Consider the following 26,135-nt stretch of genomic DNA (forward strand, 5'->3'; position numbering starts at 1 on the left):
CTGTAAGGGTTGTTAGGGTTCTTTTTTACTTTACATGCGAACTGGTGACTTGGCATGGGCTTTCAATGCGGAAAGCATTCTTGTGAATCATTTACATTGATTGAGGGAATCGCTCACCAGATTTGTGTCCAGCATCATTCACTGTGTGATAAACATTGCTCTTGAAACCACCATGGCTGTGATTTTGCGGTCAGAATATTTTAGTAATGTTTATTGAATTTCAGCATCCAAAATAATGATGGAGGCAGTTTGTCATATTATTAATGTTTGTGGTCCAGATATCTACAGAGAGTTGCAGTGCACATAACACTCTGTCTGTACAGAGATTGTTGCTTAAAAATATGAGCAGCTTAACCCATCCAGTTCTTGTCGTGCAAAGTAAATCTAATAAAAGCATTTTAGTCTATGTGAGACATATGTAATGTGGACAGGAAATCGTTTTCATCATTTTCCACAGTGTAACTATGCCATGTATTTGGAATAAATATGTGATTTATACTGGCACAATTGCTTTTTATGTTGTAATGAGAAGTGTTAAATATATTAGTATGACTCGGGGCTTGACACATGCTCTAAAGGCTATGTATGATGCCAAACAACCAGTTATCTCAGTGCATTATTTCTTGAAAGCCTTGATATGGGTAAGATCACTATACATTTTAAAAGGGAGTGTTAGAAAAAGGATGCTACAAATAACAATATTTCTTGATCTTCCTGCTGTGCAATATAGAATCAGGTACTCTGACTTAAAGAACACTAATGAGGATTTAAAGACCCAGCTGGACACATTTAGCAGTCACACATGATTCTGTCAAATGCCTTTGCAAAGGGCACCTCTGATGCAAGGTGGAGGTCAACAGCAGGTATGAATATACAGTTTTATTGTATAACTTTGTGTAATAGTTTGGTGTATTTCAGTGAGAACAGCAGTAACTTGCAATATGCTGGGACTTTGCCAGGTGTTGTTGTTTGGCTGTGATTTTTACCAGTCATGAAACCAGCCAGGAACAGTAATACACACAGGACAGGCTGTATTACTGCATTTTCAGTGATAGAGTAGTGACTCAGGGAAACAAAGGAAGAGGACTCTGAAGGTATTACTTGAAGTGCAGGCTAAGCTGTAGGTGCCATATGTTGACCATCTCATTTACCTCTGGAATAAATGTCAGGGAGTAAAATCATGCAGGAGAATAGACAGTGGCCTGCCTACCTGGCTTGAGGTCCCTTTTTGGCAGTGATCACTGCCAGGTGTTTGGCAGAAGAATGTCAGTTCATTCTGGAGTGCAGCTCTTGAGGCTGGAGTGCTGTGATTTAGAGCTGGTCTAACTCTCATGTTTTTGGCATGTATTATACTGAAAGAAAAGACATAAATGTGAATGTGGCTGTTTTCTGTTGGAACAATGACCACCATCTACTTTATCTGCTTCCTCTATCAATAGTCAATAATGGATGCTTAGGGGAAAGGATGTAGCAAAGCTGCTATGGGTGCCCCTGTACATCTTCCAAGCTTGCAGAAAATCTAGGGCACATCCACTTCCATAACCAGAGTCTGTATCTGTGTTTTGATGCTTGATAGATAGCTCTTGATAAACAAATCTGTAGGCAAGTCCAGTTGTTTTTGAATGAATTTCTACCTCATCAGACAAGTAGACTTGTCATGAGACCAGCTTTTCCTTATGGGGATGTCATGGCTTCCAGTGCAAAACCCATGGATCCCAGTTAACAGGAGGTGGAAGCAGGGATGTGCTGCAGAGGATGAACACAGGAATACTGCACAGACATACAGGAATGGCATCCAGAAAACCAAAGCTCAGCTGGGATTCAGACTTGCAGGCAATGTCAAAGGCAACAACAAGAGCTTGAGCAAGGAAAATAGGAGTCAGTGGCTGAGTTACTGACAGTGAACACTGACGAGGCTGAGGTACTTCCCTTCTGTGCATCAGCCTTCACTTGCATGGCCTTCTCAGTGCTTACTAACAAGGTTTAAGAAGCAGAACCACCAGTCATGAATGAATGATTACCTGAGACAACTCAACCCACACAGGCTGGGGGGAACCACCTGGCTGCTTTCATGGATGCTGAGGGAGCTGGCTGATGTCCCTGTGGCACCCTTCTCTACCATGCTTGAAAGGTGCTGGAGACCATGGGAGATCCCTGATGACTAGATGAGAGCAAATGCTACACTCCGCTTCAGATAAATTCACAAGGGCTGAGGCACTACATAGCAGTCCATGTTAAAATAAATCATAGAATGAGTCATCTGGGAAGAGACTTCTGGGCACTGTGAAGGAGGAGAAGGTGTCTGGAACAGTGAGCATGAAATCACCCAGGATAAAGCATGTCTGACCCACCTGATTGCCATCTGCAGTGTAAAGAGACTGGAGCAGTGGTTAAGGATAGAGAAATTAACACCATTCACCTCAACTTCTGCAAGACTTTCATTAGTGTTTCCAACAATGTTGTTGCGTCTGAGTTACAGCCTGGGTGGATGTACAGTCAGATGGCCAACACTGACAGGGTGAGTGGGCTCGGAGGGCTCTTGATCAGTTCATAGCTGCATGTGGTGAGAGACTGAGAGACAATGCATTGAAAGTGTTGTTCAGGCTGGGTGTGAGAAAAACCCTTTATCCCCCTGTTTTGGATCTGTTACCTGCTAGAGCAGATTGCGCCATCTCTATTCTTTGAGGCTGTTAAGATCTGACCTGACTGGACATAGCCCTGAGCAACCTGTTCTGACCTCTTGAGTTGCAACTTCTCTGAGCAGGAGGTTGGACTGGAGATGTCGTGAGAAGCCTTCCCACCTAAATTATTGCGTAATCCTAAAAAAAAATAAAACCAGATTGGCTATAGCATTCATTGTTCCCCCATTTTTTCCATGGTATTTCATGCTGTAAAATTATGTTTTACAAAATAATTGGTCATTATCTTGTCTTTTGCCTAGACACACACTCTTGTATTCTTTTCATAACCTTTAATGTATCTGCCTAGTTTGATCGGCTATATATGTCACAAATTTGATATCTCTGCATTTTAAAGAAGTTATAATGAAAGTTCAAAGCATCTGTTAATGTAGTACTGTATGTGCTACTCATATATCTCTGATGTTTTCTTGTAGTTTTTATGGCTCTATCCATGTTACTTAAAATACTCTTTAATCTTGAAATCTGTGGTTATTTTAATTATTGGCAGTAATTTTGTTGCTTTGCAGTATGCTTTTTTAAATAAATTTGAGGAATCATATTTTCTCTGAGAAACTGGGATGTGCATGTTGGCAACATTTAAAACTTTTTAATTGAAGATTCTTACCACTTAATTATAATTGCCTTTAAAGTGGACACTATTCCACCATAATTTATTGCTTGTGGAATCTAATTTGACAGTTTTGTACGTGAGCATTTTGGTCATTCTGTTTTGGGTAAGACAGTATCTCATGTGAGTAGTCAGATAGCAGCTTTTATCTAGAAGTTGATGTGACCAGTCTGAAGGCAACATGCTATTTTATACAATTTTCCTCATATTTGGTGGATATTTAGAAATTCTTAGTCATGAATTGAGGTGCATTATATTTCATTCACTAAGTGAACAGAAGTCAGTTTTCTCTTTTTTTTTGAAATGTACCAAGTACTGCTCAACAGCTTTAATACTAGTTTTTTCCCAGGAGTTTGCACTGAAACCTGTGGGGAGCTGTAAACCCCTCAAACGGTTGTTAAATAAAACAGAGAATGATTTGGGACAGGCTGTTAAACAGGAGTTTCATCAGAGCATGCACCCTTTATTTTCACGTGACAGAATAAGCAGTGAGTTTGTTCCATGGGGAGAAGCATATAAAGTAGTTGATGTTTCTCCATGTGCATGTAAAGGGCTGTGAAAAAGGTGCAGGGAAAGGTAATGGAGTAATGCTTAGTTTGTGGAAAATAGTCTGACTTTTCTATGTGAGCATGCAATCGGTCACCTTTGTTTAATTATTCCTGTGTTATTTTGACGTGTGCATGAATCAAGTGATCTTTATATGCGCTTTTGTTAACACAGTGTTAACACAGGCACTCTGTGCTTCGAGGCAAAGATTGCAGCCACAGCTCTTCCTAGCAGCTGGAACGTGGCCATTGAAAGAATACTTTGGTTTCATCCCTTACTGCCTATTGTATCTGAGACTTTGTGCATGAACTGTGACAGTTTCTAAAGTTGTGTGATGGTGCCAAACAGGTCTTGTAGATGGAATCTTCTCTTCTTGCAGAAGAGCAGCTGTTTGGCCTGCCACATGACATCTTGTGCACAAATTTTGAAATAAACTGTGGCTACTGCTACATACTGAGTATTTCCTTTATTGTCCAGTGTGCAGGGCCCATGTTGTATCTGTCTTTATGGAAGCAGACTTCGCATGTTGGCAGGTGGGGGGAAAGTGTGCCAACCAGCTCCCTCTTGCTTTCAGCAGCTCATTTTCTGACCAGAGTAGATACAGTTAGAATTGTCGGTAAAATTGCAGTCATTGTGTATTTACTGGTATGCTCCTGGGCAATGTCACTCAATATTCATTTGTTCAGGTAATACAAAATAGTCACAATTCAGACATTTAACAGATACAGGAAGACTTGTCAGGTGACAGAATTATTCTCGTGAGGCTCTACTGATGTCACGTACTCCTTCTAGCACCAGAAGTTATTTAAAAATACGTTGTGACCTGAGATTTACTTTTTGATTATGTAAACTTTGATTTAAGCTCTTCGTAAAGGCAAAGGACAGGGGCTCTCTTGAATGAAAACCTGGCTCAAAACTGTTCCTGATAGCTGTTTGTGTAATTTTTTTCCCTCAATTTTAGTAGTTGAGGCAACAGCACAATAATAAAAATAACCTTTAATTAATATGTGCTTTTGAAAATTTGATCGATGTAGGACTAGAAAAATTCTTCTGTATTTCCTGTTACAATTTTTTTGCCAGGTGGTGGGTTTGTTTTTGATTTTAAGCCTCATTCTCCAAACTCGAGGACAGTTGATGTAAGATAGTAGAAAACTACTTTGGAAATTGAGCAGTAGTTTTTTGAAACCACTTGTCTTTTAACAGTGGTCAAGGAAAAGTGGCAATCTAGGGCAGTTACTAAGGGGTTTTTTTGTGAAAAAGTTATGAATTTCCACTTGATAGTAGTCTTCACTACTTGTCTATACTTTTAAAAAAAAACCAAAAGAGAAACTAGTTTATTTTACTGTGGTGTTCTGAAAAGATGTCTTTTTAAATAAGTCTAGTGTAAAGATAAATGTATTGTGCATGCTTTTTGCACACCTACCCTTTTTAAAGTATATGTCTCGCCTAAATGATGACTCTTTTTTGGCACTCCTTTGCTGTTTCTTTGTGGGGGAGGGGAGAGGTGTTAGACTTTTTTTTGTGGTGCAGGAGGTCCAAATGTAAGGCAAAGAAAATGCACAAATACTTAAGGAATCCGTTGGTGTTCACAAAACCTCAAATATTCCATGAATATTGTGTTAGAAGGAAAACAACGAAACCATTTATGTGGATAAAAGTTAAATGTGAGTCTCTGCTGTAAGTGGCTGTTCTTCGTAATGTTGTGTCTGAAGCCCATACTCTGGGAAAGGTCGGTAATTCTTTGTGGATACAGCTAAAACTAGCAGGAGAGCAGAGCTGATGTAAAGGGATTTTAAGCTGTTGAAGCTGACAGGGTTGCCTGCTGAGTCTGAGAAATAGCACATTGGCCTCTAGTTGCCAATGCGCTTGACACTCCTCTGTCACCTGGAAGCTGACCACATATCTTTGGTTCTATTTATATTCCCTAAAACTAATTTAAACCCAAACTAATAAAAAAGACTTCAGCAGCAAAATTTGAGATCTTGGTTCTCTTCACTGAATGTTGTCTGGACCTGAACTCTTTCCCTGATGACAGATTTGTAAAAATATAGCAAATTAGAACATAGCTACATCGTTAGAGACTTGAATAATTCATAACCTCGGAAAGTCTGCTGTCTTCAAAATGAGTATTACTTTTTTTCCAAGAGATCTAGGCACTGGACTGGGAATTTGGCAAGCTTGTGTTGCATGTGTATGTCTTTGTACTGGTAGCACTGGGATACAGCTGGACATGGTCTGGTACATCACATAAGAATCTAAGCTGGACAGTGTGAGCTGAAGGCCAACCTTTGCACATGCCTCTTGAGCACTGACAATATCTAGTCTGAGCTGCTACTGAGGTCTGGCCTTTATCTGGTGCACACAGTTGAAATACAAAACCCCACTCAGAGGCCTTCCTGGAAAGCTTAGATTCTGTTCACTGGATGCCATGATGATGCATGTCTGTGTCCCTTCTTACTGAGTTCCATTTTTAATTGGAACGAACTTGATTCAGCTCCACCCAGTTTCACATGAAAACAGTATGAAATCTAAGACTTTACTTCACTTTTTTCCTCAGGAAACTGTTGGTGCTTTCCTTGATGCATCAGTTGATGCAGCCTGTACTTTTCTGATGAATTGGACTGGAAATTCAAGTTCTGTGCTTTCATTATGAACATTTCACACAACTATAGACATAAGTACGTCTGATGGGATCTTATGGCAAGACATGGGCTGTTACCCTTGTTTCCCTGGCACAACTACCAGCTGAGTGATTATCTTCTAGCCACATGAATGTACTTTCATTCTTTCGGATAGTTTTTTCATTGGCTTTTTTGAATGAACAGCTCTCATAGATAGAGTGACAATGTTAACCAGTATCCTAGAGAGAACTGCATAGAAGTGACTAACAAATCTCATTGAATGGTGTGTGTATATATAGGTCTGTAGGAAACTGGGGTAGTTGACAATTGAGTGATTCTCCTTGACTTCCTTTCCCTCGAGAGATTGTTATAGTTGATAAGGGATGGTAATCTTTCATTCTTCTGTTACCCCTTGAAACAATGAGAAAAAACAATTTCACACTTTGGAAAACTAGTCATATCCTTAAAAGGTTCTGTTATGTCTTCAAAAACTTTGCCTTGAGTGGATCACTTCAGATTTTTGGCTATGGTGTGTTATGCTATCTCTTGCTTTGAACTGATGAATAACTTCACTGTAGTAATGTGCAATGAGAATAGTATGAATTTAGGTATACATGTTCAGAAAAATGGACAAGGTAATGATATTGGTAGGGCATGTAATTGATGTGAGTTACTTCATGGTTAGTTAAGTAATGTTTCTGAGATATCTTTATAAAAAAGGAAGACTTAAACATTCATGTTTATGTGCTGTCAAGAACATTGTTATAATGGAAATTACTCCAGATTTTTGAGCCATAAAAGAAGAATATATTGATAAATTAAGGAATTACTGCATGTGCAGAAAACTTAGGTAAAAGTAATAGAAGATGAGGCAGGGAAATTTACATGTCATAGCTTTGGGACAGAAAGACTGCCTAAGGGTTATGCTTTGCTCTTAGCTTTTCAAATGTAATCCCTTAAAACTGAAACTGTTACTGCATCTTGAGTGTTGGATTTGAGACTGCTCTTCCCTCAGCTGATACTTCATTTCTCAAAATAAAAGTGTGTCATGCTAGAAGTTAAGTTTGCACAGAAAAGTAAAGAAAGAGTTGGGATGAAGTTGGGCTTGGGCAGAAAGGAGGGGTGGGTGGAGGTGTTTGGGGTTTGTCTTTCTCACCATCCAACTCTTATTTTAATTGTTAATAAATTAATTTTCCCCAAGTCAAGTCCACTTTGCCCATGTTGGTACCTTGTAAGCGATCTTTTTGTCTCTATCTCAGCCCCTAAGCTTTTCTATGTTCTGTTCTTCCCCTGTCCTTTCGAGGAGGAGGAGTGCAACAGTGGCTGGATGGGCATCTGGTAGATGGCGAAGGTCAAGCCACCACTTATGAGTCTTTGATTATCAGCTTTGAGTTATCAGCAGTTATGAAGCTTGAATTACCAGCTGAATGTTGCAGGTCTTCGTGGGAAAGGCAGAACAATCAGTGGCTTTGTCTTGCCAGTGTGCAGCTCTTTGGTGTGACTAAGAAAACCTCTAACTTTATTACAGACATCAGCAGTCAGCATCATCCACCTTGCCTGTATACTGCTTGTGTTCATGAAATGAAATGAGGAGGAGGGAAGGTAATGTTTGAGTCCACGCAGGAAATGTGAGGTCTGAATTTTCTGGGTGCCCTGAAGCCTGAGCTCACTGCTTTCTTCCTGGCGTTGCACGGGTCTGGGCCTATCATGCTTTAGTAGGGAGCAGCTAGATGAGAAAATCTGAGAGTGGGAAACACAGTTGTGGTGTGGGATGGGCATGCATGGTTTCTGTCATCCTGTGCTTAAAAGAAATTATGGAGGGGGTTTAGAGATATCTGTGGTAGTGTCTCAGGACAGGAGAGTGATTGGGGCACCAGGCCCTCTGTGATTGTTAAATGTTTGCAGGGAGATTCTCTAAATGTATGGCTTGGCCAAATTAAAAATCTGGCTACAAAACCTTAGCCCTTATTGTGGATGGAGCCAAAAGTCATAATAATGTAATTCATAATTAAATAAACACTACAGGATGCTGGGAGTGAGGTGGGAGTGTTGTATCAGGATGAGATAATGACATTTTCAAGTTTTTGTTCCTCTAAAGTAGATGAAGATAAATTTCATTAAAAGTTGCAACAGAAAAATCATCCTTGGGAAGAAAATGCCAGTTATGGTTGCAGTGGTGCTCTACGGAAAATGTAGGCTTTTCAGGAGGGGGGAGATTCTGGTTATTAAACCAATTGCCATAACTTCTTAGAAGAAGAGCTTGTAAACTTGAAAGCTTACCTGTTTTCTGTAACAACTGCTCTAATAGCAATTGCCCATACTGACCTAGATATGGCTGTGTTTTTAATTAATGTTTCAAGGGAATAAGTGTCCAAAAGTGATTAGTGAAAGGTTCCCGTGGATGGTACTGAGAAAAAGAGAGCGTGATCTCTTTTAGAATGAGTTACTTATCCAAGAGAACAGATGTTCTAGTAAGGTCATGCAATGTTTGGCTTGATTATATGCCCAGTTTAGGATCTACATCTGCTATGTGTTTTACCTAGGAGGGTAACTGTAGTCCACCAAGAGAGTTGAGGTGGGAGAATAGAGAAGGAAGGACTGTCATAGGAATTTAGATAACCTTCAGCTAGGCAATTCTGGGGGCTGGAAGTTAGCTACCACAGCTGATAAGGAGGATTGAGTGAACCTGGAGAGGACTGTGGCTTGAATAATTCATCGACTCAATACATCATGTCGGCAGTCTCTTCTCACTGACAGAAGGTGGGTCTCTTGAGTGTCATCAGTTAACGTGGGGCACTGGAGCAGCCTGGCCTCACTCAGGTGTGGAGGCTCCATCTGCTTGTCTGACCTCAGAGGCTCCTGGGAGAACTCAATTCACACATCCAGTCCCTATGAGAATGCATCAAGCCCCTTTGCCTGAGGTGACAGCCCCCCTGTATGTTAAACCTTGACAATTGCATCCTATTTAGTGCATGGCTTTGAACATATTGTAGTGCAAAACTGGTTATGGCAGGAGAGCGCAGTTGGGAAAGATCGGTTCTGTGGGTGACTGCTGGGGTGAACATGTTAGGCCTGTGCATGCATACAGACTTGATCTACTTGGCAGTGGCCTCCCAGGATCTATCACACAATGTACCTCCACTTATAAATGCAGAATGGATGAAATAGTTTGGAAAGAATTTACTCCCATGATTATTGCTACTCTTGAAATATGAATTACCCAAAAGCCAGAGCTGTTTGCAGTCAGAGCATTTGCTCTTCAGACCAGCACTCGAAAAGCTGCTTTTAAGAAGTAAGATTTTTTAGAGAACAAAGGAGAAGTGAACGCAATGAAAATTTAGTTTAATGTAAATGTGTTAAATGGTACATGAACTAGTCAGGTTCTCATGATTTATCAGTTTTAAACTTCAAAGGCTCTGGTTAGCTTGCATTTTTAAAACTAATGAGTTTATCACAGCCAGTGGGGAAAAATGGTTCAAGTATATCAGCTGTAAATTGGTACAAAGCACTAAAAGGGACATTAGCCTCTAATCAGATTCTAACAGTTCATTAAACCTGCCTTTCCTCCATGGTGCTTTGTCTTCCCCCCTCCTTCAGCCTGTGCCTCCCGCGTAAGCGGCCTCGACCCTCTGCTCAGGCGGGTAAGACTTCCTTAGGGATAGGAGCAATATCAGCTCATCCTTCTTTGTCTGTGGGCTAAACAGCCTAAGGGATGCTTCATGATGGCGTATTCCTGATCTTACTGTAAAACTCAACTGTTCTGCTTATAAATCAAGAAAGGAGAGGAACCACTACTTGCAGAATAGGCACCTGGGGGGGAGCCAGGAATGCCATGCTGGGTCCTGCCGCCTTCACCCCATGGTGGAGCTCAGTGACACCTGAGATCTGCTGCTATTACGTAAACAGTGCACTGCCCTTTCTGGGAAGAAGGATGCAAAGCCAGGAGCCGTTTCATCCAGCTTCCTTGTGACATTGGAGATCCTCCTCCTTTTTCTCCACCTCATGCCTCAAAGACCAAATAAAGATCAAGGTGCACAAAAGAATTTGCTCAGAAGACACAGAAAAATCTTTTTGGTCTTCGTGTTGTGTCAAGTTTGAAAAGTACAGTAGACACGCAGCAGTAGCATAGCATGGGCTGAGATATCTCAATAGCTTGGTTGGTCTTCATTCACACATGTTTGAATGCAGCAGTGTTCTGCTGAAAATTACTTGTTTGATCTGAAATTTTATAATTTAAGCATTTAGAGCTTTTTAATGATTATCTGAATCTATTTTTAAAGGAAAAAATAGAGATTGCATTTGCTTATCTGCTTCACCATGAAGTTCCTGCCTGCCCTGTAGTATCAAACCACAGCTCCATGTGCTGTAACACACAGTGCTCAAGGTGAGGGCAACAGGGGTTTTGAACAGGTCTTTTGCTTCTGCTTGTGGCACCATGTTGGAGCATGTGCATATCAGCTTCCCTGCTTTTCAACATGTTATTTAAATTACAATAAATGAGTGTACAAAAAATAAATGGTTTCTGCAGTACTTATATCCTGAAAATGAAGACGATGTTAAAGTAATTTAAGTTTTTTAAATGTATTTTGGAAGCTCTACTAGGACAGACCATTTTCCTTAAAATTCCTCTTGAATGGATGGTGAGAAACCATGATAAGAAACAGGGCTATGAATATATTCCTTATGAAGAGTGGCACACCATGCAGTGCTGAACAGATCTGCTGCCTGTGAAACACAGAGAAAGCATTTTTTCCATTACAGTGCAGTTACTGGGGACTACAAGGTAACAGAGCAGAGGTGAGTTTTCAGTCTAGAACGCTGACTTTCGAGACAGGGGATACATGTAAATAACTGACTGTGAATGAGTCACTTATGAATGATACGTGCTCTAGTTTTGGTATTTGAAAAATAGCTATGGCATCTCTGAGTTTCTGTACCACTGACCCAAGATGCCTGGATTTGTAAGGTTAGATTCTTGCTTGAAGGATAAAATGGCTTTTATTCTTCTATGTTGTCTAAACTAAATGGCAGCTGAAGGCACTTGCTTGCAAACACCATCATTGAGCCTTGGGTGGAGTAGAAAGTTGACTTGAGTTCAGGTAGTATTTGAACTGAAGGCTCAAGAGGTTGTTTTTTTATGTCTCCATAAACTGCTTCAACAGCAGTAGGATGAGGTTTTCCACAGTGGAGATACTGATTCTGGGAAGCACAATTCTGTGTATCTTTCTGCAGCTTGAAACTCTGGGCATATGTTGCCCAATACTGTATGGGCAGTGCTTTTAACATGCTTTTTTCTCTCTCTTGTGTTGGAGGTGAGTGTGTGGAGATTTTCATTGACAAATGCTGATAACTTAATACTACAATGAACGTTTAGAAATAGGAGGAGTTGCAGATGTATGTTCATTTGTAGTGTGTGTATTCACAGGCCTTGACTAGAACTTCTCTGAACACAAGCATATGCTTTCTGTAGGTAATGCAGAAGTACAAATGTTTTGATTCAGATCAACTATACTTAAGCATATGCCCCCAAACTTCGAAATATTTGACATCACTGCTCTCTTTTCTAGTTTGAAAGCAATGTACATCTATGTGATTAATTTCTAGTTGCAAACCAGTCGTTGCAGATGGTATTCCCTTATTGCTCACAAAGTCTTAATTCTCTTTTAAGGGTAACTGAAAGTATAATTCAGTATTTTAACAGAAGTAGTAACTTGGCAGCTGCTCCTTGAAATTACTATTATATCTTTCTTAAGTTCATTTCCTCTAAAAGAAACCTACTTGTACAATATTGTAGAACTTAAACCAGTGAATGAAAACAAGGTTTTCTTAATTGTTTTTTCCTAATTAACCTTGTTCTTTTTTGCTGTAGGACATCAGCGCCTTTGAGAACAGAATGTTAATGCTTGATGGGATGCCGGCAGTCAGAGTCAAAACAGAGCTGCTGGAATCTGAGCAAGGGGTAAGCAGAGGTTTGTGTGACCTCACTCTGGTGACCCTTCCTCAGCTTCTCTGTGGTTAGCTGTCCCTCCCATTTTTTTTCTCTGTTTTTCTTTTATTTCCACTGTTCTGCAGCTTACTTTCTTGGGAGTTTTGCTGGTGAGATCTAGAACAGAACTCTGCAGAAGACTTACTAAAATTATCTGGGATAACTGAGATGCTGTTGGTATAATTCTACAACTATAAATAAAAAGGTGCAGTTTAAAAAAAAACAGGAAAAAAGAATGGATTGCAGTTAAAGAAGCCAAATTCTTATGTCTGAGAAGTCCAAATATATCTTTGCTATTCTGCCTTCTTAGGATATTTGCACTGTGATATTTTCATCCTTCATGTGCTTGTCCTGCTCCATTTTCTGTTTGTGCAAATCTGCTCGTTCTCTGGTGAAATATGCTTCTAGAAGCTTCAGGTGATTAAAGCTGGTATCACATCACCTGTTGAATACAGGACAGATCATGAATATGATTCTGAATTTTTTTTGCAGAACTTGGCATTGGAGTGGTAAGCTTTTAGGAAATGGAAGGGTATTTTCTTGCATATGTGGCAATACTTAAATCAGTGACTGTAGATTACTGTGAGGGAATTTGTATTAAATGGACTTTGTTTTATCATGAAAATCAGTTTCCTTGTGTACATATTATGTTATCCCAGAGAATCCAAGCTACCTTACTAATCTGAAGACAGGTGCCTTCAACAAACAGCCTAATAAAAGGAGCAATGTTATTGCCATATAGGGATGGGCTTTTGCCTCCGTTTGTTAGTTGGCTTTTTTGCTTCCTGCTATTTTCTCATTTATTTAATTGAGAATTTAAATTATGTGGAAGAGAGGGAATTAACTTTCAGGATGACTTAATTTGAAACACTTGCAAGGAAAGACCAGTTATTCAGGGTGTTTTTGAAGGTCTAAGTTTGAGGGGGAAAAAAGCTTGACATTTAATCAAGTTTTGCTCACCTCTCTGCCTTCTTGAGAGCAAGTACCCTCAGAAAATACTCCAATGCAGTGTAATTGGAAGGAACATAAAAATTGAACTATTGTATGAGCCACAGTTACGAAAAGGCAGACCCATTAGAGGTAATTTTTAAAATCTTCTGGATGCTTTGCATCATATCTTTGTATATAAAGGAAATGTTTCTCTGTAGTGTTCAGAAGACAGAAATTTCATTGGTATTTATGCCTTTGTTTAGTTTAAAATAAATTCTGTCATGATACGTATTGCTGGATTCTTTACAAAGAATACTTCCTTTAGCAAAGTGTTATTTGCTGTCTTATGAACTGGAAGGAAATGAATAACCCATATAGTTTTTTAATTTCCTTAGAGTTCTTTAATAAAATTTTATGTACTTGTGTATTAGCAGAAAATGATGTCACTTTTTTCTGGTGACTGAGCCATTGGACTGAGCTTGGTTTGATTTGGAATTTTATGCACTTTGGTACTAATTAAGTAGTGTCTGGTCAAGAGTCTCTGGCACCTTTATGACTCTTCATTAGGGAACAATCAATAAATACAAAATGAATTCTCCAGTTCACTAACAGAGTAGCTGGCCATTAGGATGGCAGTTTTCCAGCAAACAGCTTAAACTCTAAAGAGAGCTGGATGAAATAGATGTTTAGCATGTGCTTCAGAGATTGTTTTGAATACGTAGATGTTGGTACATGTAACAGGGACAAGTGTTTGAAGGATGTGACTACCAAAAACAGCACATGGAGCTGTTTGGAAAGATCGAATATCATAACTGGGAAGCATGGAGTGGGAACTAAAGTGTGATCCAAGTAGTATGAATTTGAAATTGTGGTGTCTGTGTTGGTTTTAGTGGCCAAAGTCCCTAGAGCCATGCCTCCATTGCATCATATACGTGTACAGGGAGATGTGATTTCTACTTTGAAAATTTGTGAACTGAGGTGGCATGTTGCGCCTTCTGAGCATAGTGGCCACATAGTGGCTTAGGGGAAAAAAAGTTTAATCTGTGACTGGGGTATCATGAAGGCTGTGTCAGTTGTGGAGTGGAAGAAGCAGTCTGGAGCACCAGTGGACCTCAACCAGAATGGTGAGTGCTTAACGGAGGGAGGCGGGTTTGTGACCTGCAGAGATGACTTCACAGAAGTTAGCAGCAACAGGCAACTTTATTCATCCGCTCACAAACTCTTATACACTTCAAAAGCTGAATCCCTCCGCAGCTCTGCCACCTTGGCACTGATAATTGGTTAACAATGCTGTTTACATGACAATGCCCGCTCTAATTGGCCGATTACACACATCTGTTGAGAGGGTGGCAGGAGCCGCTGACCTCATTAATTAGTCCTTGAAGCTACAACACGCTAAGTACAGAAACAAGTTCAATACACAACTCACACTTTAGATCTAAGAGCATATAAAATCCCAACAAGTGCTAAGCTCTCAGACCAGAGGGCACTGAGTTGTCATGCCTTACTAACAAATCTTTGGAATGCTATCATCTTAGAAGAGCTATGGGACTGCTTTGAATTGCCTCCTATTTACATCTGAGCCCATATTTCAAGCAAACTTACTCTTGATTTAAAAATTGATCATGATGAAGGACCTCCCACAGCTATGGTAGTAGTTACCTGTGCTTCTGAAAGCATGCACCTCATTTTTATTCTGATTTTATCCAGCATCAGCTTCCAACCCTTTCCAGTGGCCACAGAAAAAGTCTGTTGTGGTGCTGTGTGAGGATTGCACTTAACCCTTTTGGGACCAGACTGTACCGTGTGTGGTGAAGAGAGAGGGGTTGCTCCTCAGGTTGTTGTTTCAGAGACTGTCACATGTGATAGCTAAGCAACCTGGTCTTGGTGATTCCTCTGTGTTAATGGTGACGGGTGTTTACAAAGCAGTTACTACAAAACTTCCTTGAAGTTAAGACTTAAATTGATTGTGGGTTTCAAGGATATGTGTCTGTTCCTTGTACGGATATTGAACACCTTCTTGCAGGGCATGTGAATATGTCAGCCAGAAAAAATGGCTTTTTGTCGTGCCTTGGTTAGTTGTTCCTTGTGGTTCATGAGCTCCAAGGTGGGATTCACAGACAGGACCTTGCTGGGGTAATTTGGGTGTTGTTTGGCCATGTGTGCATGCATGACTGTGTGGGGCACCCAGCTGGTCCCTCCTGCTGTCCTGGCTGTTGTAGCCTTGGCACTGGTGAGGTTGTACCTCAAGTACTGTGTCTAGTTCTGGGCCCCTCACTTCAAGAAGGATATAGAGGTTGAGGTGCTGGAGTGTGTCTGAAGAAGGGCAACAGAGTTGGTGGAGGGTGTAGGGAGTAAGTGATATGAGAAACAGCTGAGGGATCTATGCCTGTTTAGTCTGGAGAAAAGGAGCCTCATGGGAGGCCTTATCACTCTCTACAACTATCTGATGACCTGAAAGGAGGTTATAGCCAGATGGGGTGGTCAGTCTCTTCTCCCAGGCAACTCGTGATGGGACAAGAGGACTTAGCCTCAAGCTGTGCCGGGGGAGGTCCAAATTGGACATCAGAAAGAATTTCTTCACAGAAAGGTTGTCAAGCATTGGAGTGGACCACCCAGGGACGTGGCAGTCACTAGTCCTTAAAGTGTTCAAGAAGTGACTGGATGTGGTATGCTTGGTGCTGTGGTAATGTTGGCAAGGTGGTGATCTGTCAAAGGTTGGACTGGAGAATCTTGTAGATCTTTTCTAGCCTTACTGATTCAATGATTCCTTGGTGAGAGAGCAGTCAGCAGAGGAGAGTCTAATCATATAATCACACCCTGGGCAGTGATTGCATGGAGGCAAGCCCATGTGCCTGGAGGGACATCAGTCTGGTGCTGGGTCAAATCCCACTTGGATGCCAGCGTCTCACCAGCTTCGTGTTCCTGGAGTGTCTTGTGCATTACTGCTGTTGGCAAGGCAGAGATGTGAAGATTTTCTCAGAAGTCACTTGGTGCCAGCACTGGATTACTCAAAGAGAGTGGGAGCCAAAGGAAGTTTTGATTCTGAGTTTGGCTTCAAGACCACAAGGAGATGAGTGAAATGCCCTATGCCTGCTTCAGATGGGAATTGACATAATGATGTTATGTATACCATGCTGACTTGGTGAGTTCCTTCAGCATATGGCATGATCTGGGGATCTGAGTCCATTTTTCCTCCCAAGAGTTCAATTTATTTTATAAATTTATTTGATAAATTGATGAGTTTAATGATTAAACTATGTGTTTATCCTAGGACTTTAATATTCAAGGTCTTTTTTTGAAATCCATATGGCTCCTTATAGTTTGTAAACCAGTAGCCCATCAACCTATTGACTTGAGCAAGTAGAAAATACCCCCACTTAGCAATCTTGGTAATGTGAGCAATGAGCAGTGCAAAAACAGGACAACATAGAAATAAACTCACAAAGAGGGAACATTGCCTTTCCCTTTATACCTACTTCACCAAAATGGAAGCACAATAGGAGGAAAAAAAAGATTTTATATAAACACCAGCTTTTAACCTTAAGTTAGTTTTTCACTTACCTTTTGTGGTATACGGGTGTGGTGATATAAGCACCATCTGGCTATGTGCATTTCATTAAGCAGAACTCCATCTTCTCTGGGATGCTCTGGGTTACCTGATCTTCACCAAGTATTGTCTATTGACTGTGTGTGACAGTAGTAGAATTCACCCACAATGTAGATGAGAACCAGGACAGAGCAAATCATTAAACAGAGACTTAGAGCATTTTCTGCTGTATTTGGATACCACACCAGATAATCAATCCATTATATTTCTGATTTTTCCTAGTGGAGCCTTCAATATTTCTTGCAAGCGAGGTTAAGTAGAATGTAAGATTCTTCTCTGCAATTTGGGCATGATCTCCAAGATCTTTAACTTCCTTATTAGGTGTTATTTTCTTTTGTTTCACAATTCATCTGTGTCTTTCACTGTGTTTGGGTGCTCTGGGTCCAAACTTGGGTTGATTCCCTTGAAAAGTTTTAAAGAAGTTTCTTAATTAGTAGTATTTCCTTAGTGGTATCTCAATACTTATACTGCATATGTGTCAGATATCTAGATCAAGTGATGGTGGATGTAAAATGTAGTACTGCAGAATGAGTAAACAAACAAAGAAAGTGTAGTTCAGGTGAAATTTTAGAGTAGCCCTGGGAGAATGAAACTGTGCAAACTACTCCTATGCAGAGCAGTTCAGTCTCTAGGTAAGGCTGAAGGGAATTGGACCTGACATTTCAGCTCTGCCCCATGCACCAGATCTTCGGAGCTTGTGACTAGAGAAGAGGTGGGCAGGACTGTGGAACTGCAGCCTCTGTCGCTGCAGTGAAGACAAACCTTTACCAACCTAGATTTAAAAGACACCGAGTTCCAGTTGGATCATTATAGGAGAATGGGATTTAGGCAGTCCATAAGGGAGACATGCCTTATGAGATAGAGAGTTGTAGGCAGATTTGGGACAAAGAAGTATTTACAAGGGAAATGGATTTTCTCTTTGCTTTGGAAAAAGTTAAAACAATTGTGCATTGTTTTATCATTGCCAATTTAGAATAGTTTAATGATTTTTACAAGGCCATCAGCATTAGCCAGAACGGATGCTTATTTTTCCAGTGAACTACTGTCCTCAATTTTGCACAGATTTAATGCAAACCATTGTTTGAGGCTTCAAGAAGACACAGTGCTGCTTTAATGACTTTATCTCAAATGAAGAAAAGACATTACATGAAAGATACCACATTGCCCTTTAACAAGGCTTCATTATTATCTCCCCTACTGTGGAACAGGAGCTAGCATTGCTAATAAATTGGTAGAATTACTTTAGAAATGTGAATTTACTTATCATTTAATATTCTCCAGTGACCTACAGCTTTAGATCTTTTGGTCTGTGGTAAAATCTTTGTCTTTCAGTTACCAGCTTCAGAAAAGGGTGTGAAGAAGGTGGTCCCACCCTATGAGGCTGGAGGTGAGGTACATCAGCAGGAAAAAAATAATCTTCCTTCTTTGGCTGTGCCAAAAACTGTTTTAAGAAGTAATACTTCTCATTGTAAAAATGTACAGAGACTGGATTAATTTAATTGGGAATAAAGATTGGGCAGTGAATTTATTAGCTGGTGGCTATTATCAAGAAGTTAGGGTGGATAGTACAGGCTGGCTTCAGTGTGAAGTCTGAAAGTCTTCTTGGTCATCGCAGGATTTGGGCCAGTTTCTAAAAACTGGCAAATGTGTCTGACTTATATGTGTAAAGTTGTACTTTCTCAAGTATTTGCCAATTGGGGCCATAAGCTTTTGTTAAAAGGAGGTATAAATGTGAGACTTATGTCCCATAATTCATCTAAATACAGAGAAAAATGAACCACTAATTTTCATCAGTCTTTTTTGTTTCCAAATCTGCAGTCTCATCTGTTCCTTTGCCTGTGTTTTGTCCTCTCAAATCATTACTGGAAGATTATGTGTCTTACTATGATTCTCCTCCTAATTCTTCTTGATCTGTCTCTATTCCAATCCCTTATCATGACTGAATTATGAAAAGGAATTACTAAAATGGCAAAACCCTTTAACAAGCCAGTGTTGTTCTCTCTGTGTCTTTCATCTCTAGCAAAATTATCTTGTTATCTCATATCTCAAGAATGCCATTCATCCTTATGCTGCTATATGCATAAACAAGTTCTACCTCAGCCTGGGTAATAGTGACATAAATCTGTTTTATTTTTAAAGACTTCTAAAAATACCTATTCAAATTCAGTTGAGAATAATCTCAGTAGCAAACCTTGCTCCATAAGTATGTGGGGAACTGTTTCATGGTGATTCATTCAGCTTATGTATGTTCTTTGTATTAGTAGAAGAAGGAACACTTACAGTATTTTCTGTTTTAATTTATGAATCCCTCCTTCACTGAAATAATGATTTTTTTTCTGAATTTCTTAATGTTTAGCATGACTGATTTGGGGAAACAAACAACATGGAGGCAGTGTATTTGTCTCAATCTCCTGCAAAGAAAGCCCTCCGTAAATTCTGTTGGTTTTCTTTATCTTGCAATAGGTGACACTCAAGGAGCCTTATTGAGATATTAGAAACCCAGCTGGTATGATTCGTTAGTTGCTTTACAGTGCCATAAATATAGGATATCCTTCTGGAAGAGATCAAGGTCTGACTCTAAAACCAGTAAGGACATAACCTACAGGGCATAATGCAAAGCTGTGTGAGACGTACCTAAGGAGACACAGCTCTGTTTCCTGAGCCCTGCTGAAGGTTGTGCTTGCAGCCCAGAAGAGTACAAGATGTACTGCAGAAGGGTGCACCACAGTTACATCGGTTGGATTAATAAGGTCAAGTGAAGCATCATGAGATGATAAATCCTGGTACTGTTTCATGTTGAGTAGAAGCTTGCATGAAGAATAAAAGGTAGTCAACTCCTACAACTTCGCTGTCATCCTGGCCTTCTTGCTGACATTGGGGAGAGTAGGGTCCACTGATCACTGATCCAAGAAAAACCCAACCCAAATGGAGAAAGGGAATGGGTCTATTTGTCCTGCAAGTCACAGTGTTATGAAATCATGTATATCTTCTATTCTGGGGAAAAGAGGAAGGGTGGGAAGAGGATCGTGGGTGGGGCTTTTGACAAAGACCTGTAATGGGAGCTGGTGAACTGTATCTGAAACTATGTCCTGAGACATCTTTACTACTTCTGGGACCCAAACTGCCTACTTTGGGCATGTCTCTGCACTGTTGCATTGCCAAACATTGAGTATTTTCAGTATTTTATGTGTTCTTGCTCCCTTTGAAGTCAGCTCTTGTGTAGAGAGCCAAGGGGTTTTATCATGGTTGTAGGTGTCGTTTCCTTATTTGGTTTTTTTTTCTCCTTTCCAGGGATCAGACCCAAAAGTGCAATAGAAAGGTAATAGATTTAAGACTAATAGGAAATGGTAGCTTAACCAGCTCAAGTCAGCACACTTTGCCAGGCACTCTTTTTGCCAAGTTAACTTAAATTGCAGTGAGAAAATGCAGGTGGGTTTGTAAGATGTATGATGCTGTCTGAAATTCACACTAAGAGAAGGATCCCAGATCCTCTGAGACTTAATTTACTGACCACTGTCTGCCATTGCTTTCCTTTCCTAGGCAGCTAAGTTGACTGTTACAGAGCACAGTAGGGAATGTGCTCCTTTTGTGTCTGCTATCATTTGTTGTATATATGGTAGGAACAGGGAGATTTTCAGTTATGTGTGAGGCACTCTACCAGTAAAGGGTGGTCGCTGGGTATCTTGGGTCAATTAATCAGAAGTTTAGACACTTTTAATGGCCATCTTCAGAAAATAGTGATTGTGCATATTAGGAATTTAACAACAAGCGTGAGTGAGACAGAGGAAGATCGCTGCTCCAAAAAGGTTGTGTTTAGCCAACAGTGGCATGCACAAAAGAAATTTCCCATATCTGTGGTGGTGGAAGGGCAGCAAGAAGATGATTTCACTTTTTGGAAAATTAGATTTTATGAAAATGTATTTGGTAGAGAAAAAGGAAAATACTGTATCTGCAAGACTGGGCAAAATTTCAAAGTAAATGTGTGATATTACCCAGAAATTACCATAGCTTAATATTGTTGCTGTTCTGTAGAAAAATCACAGTTGCACAATATATCATATGTTAAATACATGAATTGGTAAGTTTTGTGGGCTTATATGGACTGAAAAAATAATGTTGGGTTTGGGAGAAGGAAAGTCAACCCTTTAATTTCAGCATAGTGATGAAATGCATCATGAGATGATAGTTTGGTTGTCTTCTATCCCCAGTCAATTATTTTATAAGCTCACCTTCAAACCAGTCTGCTTTTTTGATGATGTATGACCTCTCAGCTTGCTCTCCTACAGAGTTTATGATGGGAATCTCCTTGAAGATTTATTCAGCATAAAAAAAACCAAGCATGATACATCCAAGCCATATATATCTGTTGGTTACTGTGAATTTCTGAATCCACATTTTAGGCTGGAAATTGATTCTTTTATAAAGATGTAAAAGTTCATTACTGCACTAATGAAATAGTTAAGAATGTAACAAAACAAAACCGTCAGAACAAAGAAAAAGGTAAAAAAAATTTCAGCTGTCCAGATATCTACAATTAATGTAATTTCTCCTGATAACCCCAGTTCCAATGACTCTTGTGTATGCTCCATGTTAATTTTCTTGGGGGAATCCAGTATTCACAGTTTAACTGTAATTTTGATTGAGTTTGCAATCCTAATAGAGGAACTACTCAGGTGTGGGTTTCACTGTTATGCATTCTGCCAGAAAGGTATTAACGCTGTAGTCACAGAAACTCAGAGCTTGCCATATATCAGCTGGTACACAGCACTGCATTCTAAAATCCTGTTGTACTTCTGTCTTGAATCTCATCACAGGTCTCTGTTGTTTCATGTCACAGTGCAGTGCAATTCTAAGATGTAGTAAATGTGTGTTTTAGACTTCATCCAAAACAATTATCAGCATATAAAAAGCAGTTACTCTTCTCATCTGGTGACTTACCTTACTGGATATCTAAAGTTCAATTCACGTTGCAACAAGAATGAAATTCAGTAGGTTGCAAGCATAGTCCCTCTGTTCCCATTAAGAAACCGAGGAGAGTGAGTTAGGTAATCCCTTTTATTAACAGGAAAGCTTCCTTGAATTACCTCACATTTACCTCCATCTGTGTTCATGTATATGGATGGGTAGCACTGACATGCTGATGTACAGTAACTTCTTTGTGGTTCAGAGTTCCTTATTTAAAATGTTTTCCATTGAAACATCTCTGTGAAATAATTGTGAATCAAAAAATCTTTACATTTTTTCTGTAGGAGAAAAGTTAATCATTATGTTTCATCTTGTTCTACTCACCAGTGAGTTTAATGGAATTTTTTTGCTTGTTGTTGTGCTCATTAGGTTAGTCAGTTCATTATGACAGTATGTATTTCATTCAGCAAGGCATGTTGGTATGATCAGAGTTAAAGAGAAATGGAAGTGACTGGGCTCTTGTCCTTTCCCTTTGTTTTTGCTCAGGGTGAAATCACATCTTCTATATTCTCGGTTGGGTAATGGCTATACTTTGTTTCTTTAAGGACACTTGAAGTAAGAAGTATTGTGTAAGTGTGCATTGTTATTATATTTCTATTAGATGTCAGCTAGCCTAAGAAAAATAAGCATAAGCCACTATAACTCAATAATTTACAGTATCACAGAACACTTCATCAGCATGAGATGAATGCCCCTGTGTTGTGATAGTACCAAAATTATTTTAATCCTTGTTGTTTATTATGAGAAAGGATTCTTTCCAGTTTTCAGTTGTTGTTCATGTTCTGTTAGCTTTTCTTTTCTATTGGAGGTTGCCTTATACATAGTTTTTTTAATGTATATTTTACTCTTGTTCTGTGTCCTGCTGGGGAAGTTCTGAAAGAGCTGTATATGTTTTTTAGCATCACTGACTTTTTTCCTTGTTTCTCCCTGTGGAGATAAGCCCTTTCATAAATTACTGTAAGATTTCTGTTTTCTTGATTTTATAAATTTTTTTTTTAAATTCCTTTCTTTTGCAATCTTCCCCACCCACCCCCATTTCACAATGGGAGGGTGAGTATTTAATAAATGGTTATTTAGGGGGCATCTGCTTTCACAAGCACACTTTCACAGATGTTGTTATTGCTTGATTGCATCTCTTAAACACACCAAAAAACATAGGAACCACGGGTAAAAAAAGCCATCAGCAACAAGAGGTGGTGTTTGTTCTCTCTTACCTGCATGAGTCACTGTTCATGCTTCCCCTTGGCCAAGGATGGAGCCCAAGCAGGTAAGGATGGCAAGACCCAGCTCATGGGATGGTCAGGGAACAAGGAAGAGGAGAGGTGCTGTTAATCCAGTGGAGGAAGGACAGCTATTCTTCCCAAGCTGAGGCTTGTTAATGGAAAGGGTCATGTCAGATCAGTGTCCCCAGCCCTGTCTCCTCCGAATACCTGCATTCCTCTTGTTCCTGGGGGGAACACTAGCCTCACAGACACTGCATGCATCCTATATCTCCTTTGGCTCTGTTGACATTTGTAGCTTATTTCCTACTTTCATAATGCACACTAGCGATCATTATCGATACCAAGACTGACTCTGGCTTTGATCTCCTTCTGCGGCGCTGTATGTGCAGCTTATGTCTTTGCGGTAGGTGAGTTACTGAAAATTCCATGCAGTCATGTCGGTTTGTCCTTGGAAAACAGCAGCATTACCCTCTCCTGTCAGGATTACAGATATGCTTGGTTATGTTTTTAATACTGTAGATGCCCTTCCACAACATTTTCCACTGTCATTGATAGCTTTTTGCCAGATAGATAGATGATTCTGATACAGCCTAATCGGATTCTGGCTTGGTAGTTCTCAAGTACTGGGTACCTGGTGACTCCGAATGTTTTCTTATTCACTTTGCTGCTGGATTTCTGTGGTGATCTTGCTCTTTTAATTCTTTACAGCTGTTTGTGAACAGGAAGGTATCAACTGATGAAAGATTAGTTGAGGGCTTCTGTTTTGCACTGTGTAACAGGGAATTCTTGGTGAAGAGGGACAGCTGTGGACTGAGAAAGGAAAAATATGATAGGGTACCATTGGCCATGTCAAATGCTTTACCCTGAGTGAATCCAAGCTGACTGTTCCCACTCACCTTCTCTTTCATGGTGCCCAGACTCAGAAGTCTTTTCTCAGAGCACTCAGTCTGTGATTTTGCCGTGGACCAAAGGGAGGTTCAGATCTGTAGTGCCTCAGATCACCCTTCTGGACCTGTCTGAAGAGGAGTGCACCATTTGCTTTCTTCTGGCTGTCAGGAATATCTCATGGTTTCTAGCACCTTTGACACACAGTAGAGAAAGGTGCTGGAAGGATTATTGGTGAGCGATCCTGCCCGTGCATGGAGGCATGTGGGACTCAAGGGCTTGTTTAGGTTCATTTTTTCTCAGGTAATCCCTGGGATTTAGTCCATGTTCATGACCAGTGGTTTTTCACCTTGAACCCTGTTTGTGAGCATGAAGGCATAGGCATACAGGTGAAGGCTGATGCAGAGAAGGCTGGAGTACTTTGGCCCTGCTGCTGTTCACTATCAATAACTTGCCCCTTTCAGCCATCAACCCACATTTTCCTTGTTCATCCTTTTACTGCTGATGTAGTGGTAGGATTTCTTGTTGCGTTTGATATTCCCTGCAATTCTGAACCCCAGATGGGCTTTGGATTTCCCAGGACTACACCTCCATACCTGTGTGATACTTCTGTGTTTATCCTTTGCTTGCTCCTCCTGCTATACTGCCTTTTTGTGCTGGAGCTCTGTCATGTGTTTCATGTCTGCTGGATCAGTCTCCTGATGCTTCTCGTTTTTGTGAGTGGTTACATAGACTTAGTCTTGCACTTCGATGTTCTTAAAGATATTTCGGTTCTCCTGTGTTGTTTGACCCTTTTAGAGGTACCCACCATGGGATCCCACTTAGTTCCCTGAAAACTTCTACTCCCCTGTAGTTGAGAGTCTAGATTGATCTGGACTAGGAGTTTGTTTCTGCCATTCTTTCCTCACTCTCCTCAGGTTCTCAAACTCCATTGCTTAAAGGCCATTACACCAGAGCTCTCACTGATTATCACAGCTCCACCTGTTCTTCCTTTCACACAAACAGTGGTCATTTTGGTTTCTCCATATGGGATGCTGTGAGAACACTGGAGTGACTGCAGTGTATCTGACAAAAGACTCTTCTCACCCATGCAGTGATAGCTCATAGAATGTATTTACAGAAAGCACAAGCAAAAAGCAAATATACAGCAATACTGCCCTGGTATCTCTCAGTGTGCCGACTGGGGACCACATGAACAGAAAAGCTGACCTTTAGTATTGAAGTTTTCACTGCTCTTTGAGCTCCATGGTGGTTTTCCCGATAACCAGAGACTGTGGTGTAGGTTTTGACCTGTATAACCATAAACTGTCTTACACCTCCCTACGGCCATCCTGAGACTACAGCAGGAGCTTAATATGATATAGATAGTGGTGGCAATGAGAACATTTCCTGTGACAGACTCTTGACTTATTTTTCCATTAGTCATAGTGGAACAGAATTGTGGATTTTTAGAGAGTCTATATGATGAGGTTTCTGGAAGCTATAGTGTTGAGAACATTGCGATTCACAAAAGATTTTGGTTTTGTTCCTTTAGCTTCTGGGTATTGTGGATCAATGTTATGTGGTAACGGATGTTTAACAGGGTACTTAGGGCTTTTATACTAATATGTTGTTAGATTTTTTAATAAAAAGCAGATAAAGTACTAACACTACTGACAGCTTTCAAAAAAAAAGCTGGAAGTAGTAGTTATCTGGGCTGTGATTTTTAAGGCAGAACATCAGTTTGGGAAGCTCTTGTCCACTGTTAACTCTTCTGTGATTGTGATAGTTCAGATGTGTGCAGGAATGTGCTCTAAAACCAGAGGAAAAAAAAGGGGAAAAAACTAAAACGCTTTTGAGGTTTTTCTCTGAATTCAAATTATTTCACAGATCTGGCTTCAGGTGTAGGCATAAACTGATTAAAGTGTTAGATCTGCAACATCCACTGTTCTGTGTGGTCTGCAGGTTAAAACATGTTGTGCAAACGTGGCACAGAAAACATTATTGATTTTCATGGTAGAAAACGTCTAAAATAGCATATATAAATAGAATAGGTGTCAAAACATTCGTTGACTTCTGGA

At 40.1% G+C, this 26,135-nt stretch overlaps 1 protein-coding gene across 12 annotated transcripts in view; it reads left to right on the forward strand.

The window, feature by feature from the left end:
- Positions 1–26,135, forward strand: part of KLF12 (KLF transcription factor 12) — a 253,225-nt gene that overhangs the window by 79,775 nt on the left and 147,315 nt on the right. For all 12 annotated transcript variants that reach the window (XM_071550018.1, XM_071550024.1, XM_071550010.1 and 9 more), the window contains one exon: positions 12,346–12,435. In XM_071550018.1, coding sequence (XP_071406119.1) covers positions 12,346–12,435 — 90 coding nt within the window. The remainder of the gene's footprint in view (positions 1–12,345; positions 12,436–26,135) is intronic.

Source organism: Pithys albifrons, chromosome 1 (genome assembly GCF_047495875.1).
Source record: "Pithys albifrons albifrons isolate INPA30051 chromosome 1, PitAlb_v1, whole genome shotgun sequence".
NCBI classification, from domain to species: domain Eukaryota; kingdom Metazoa; phylum Chordata; class Aves; order Passeriformes; family Thamnophilidae; genus Pithys; species Pithys albifrons.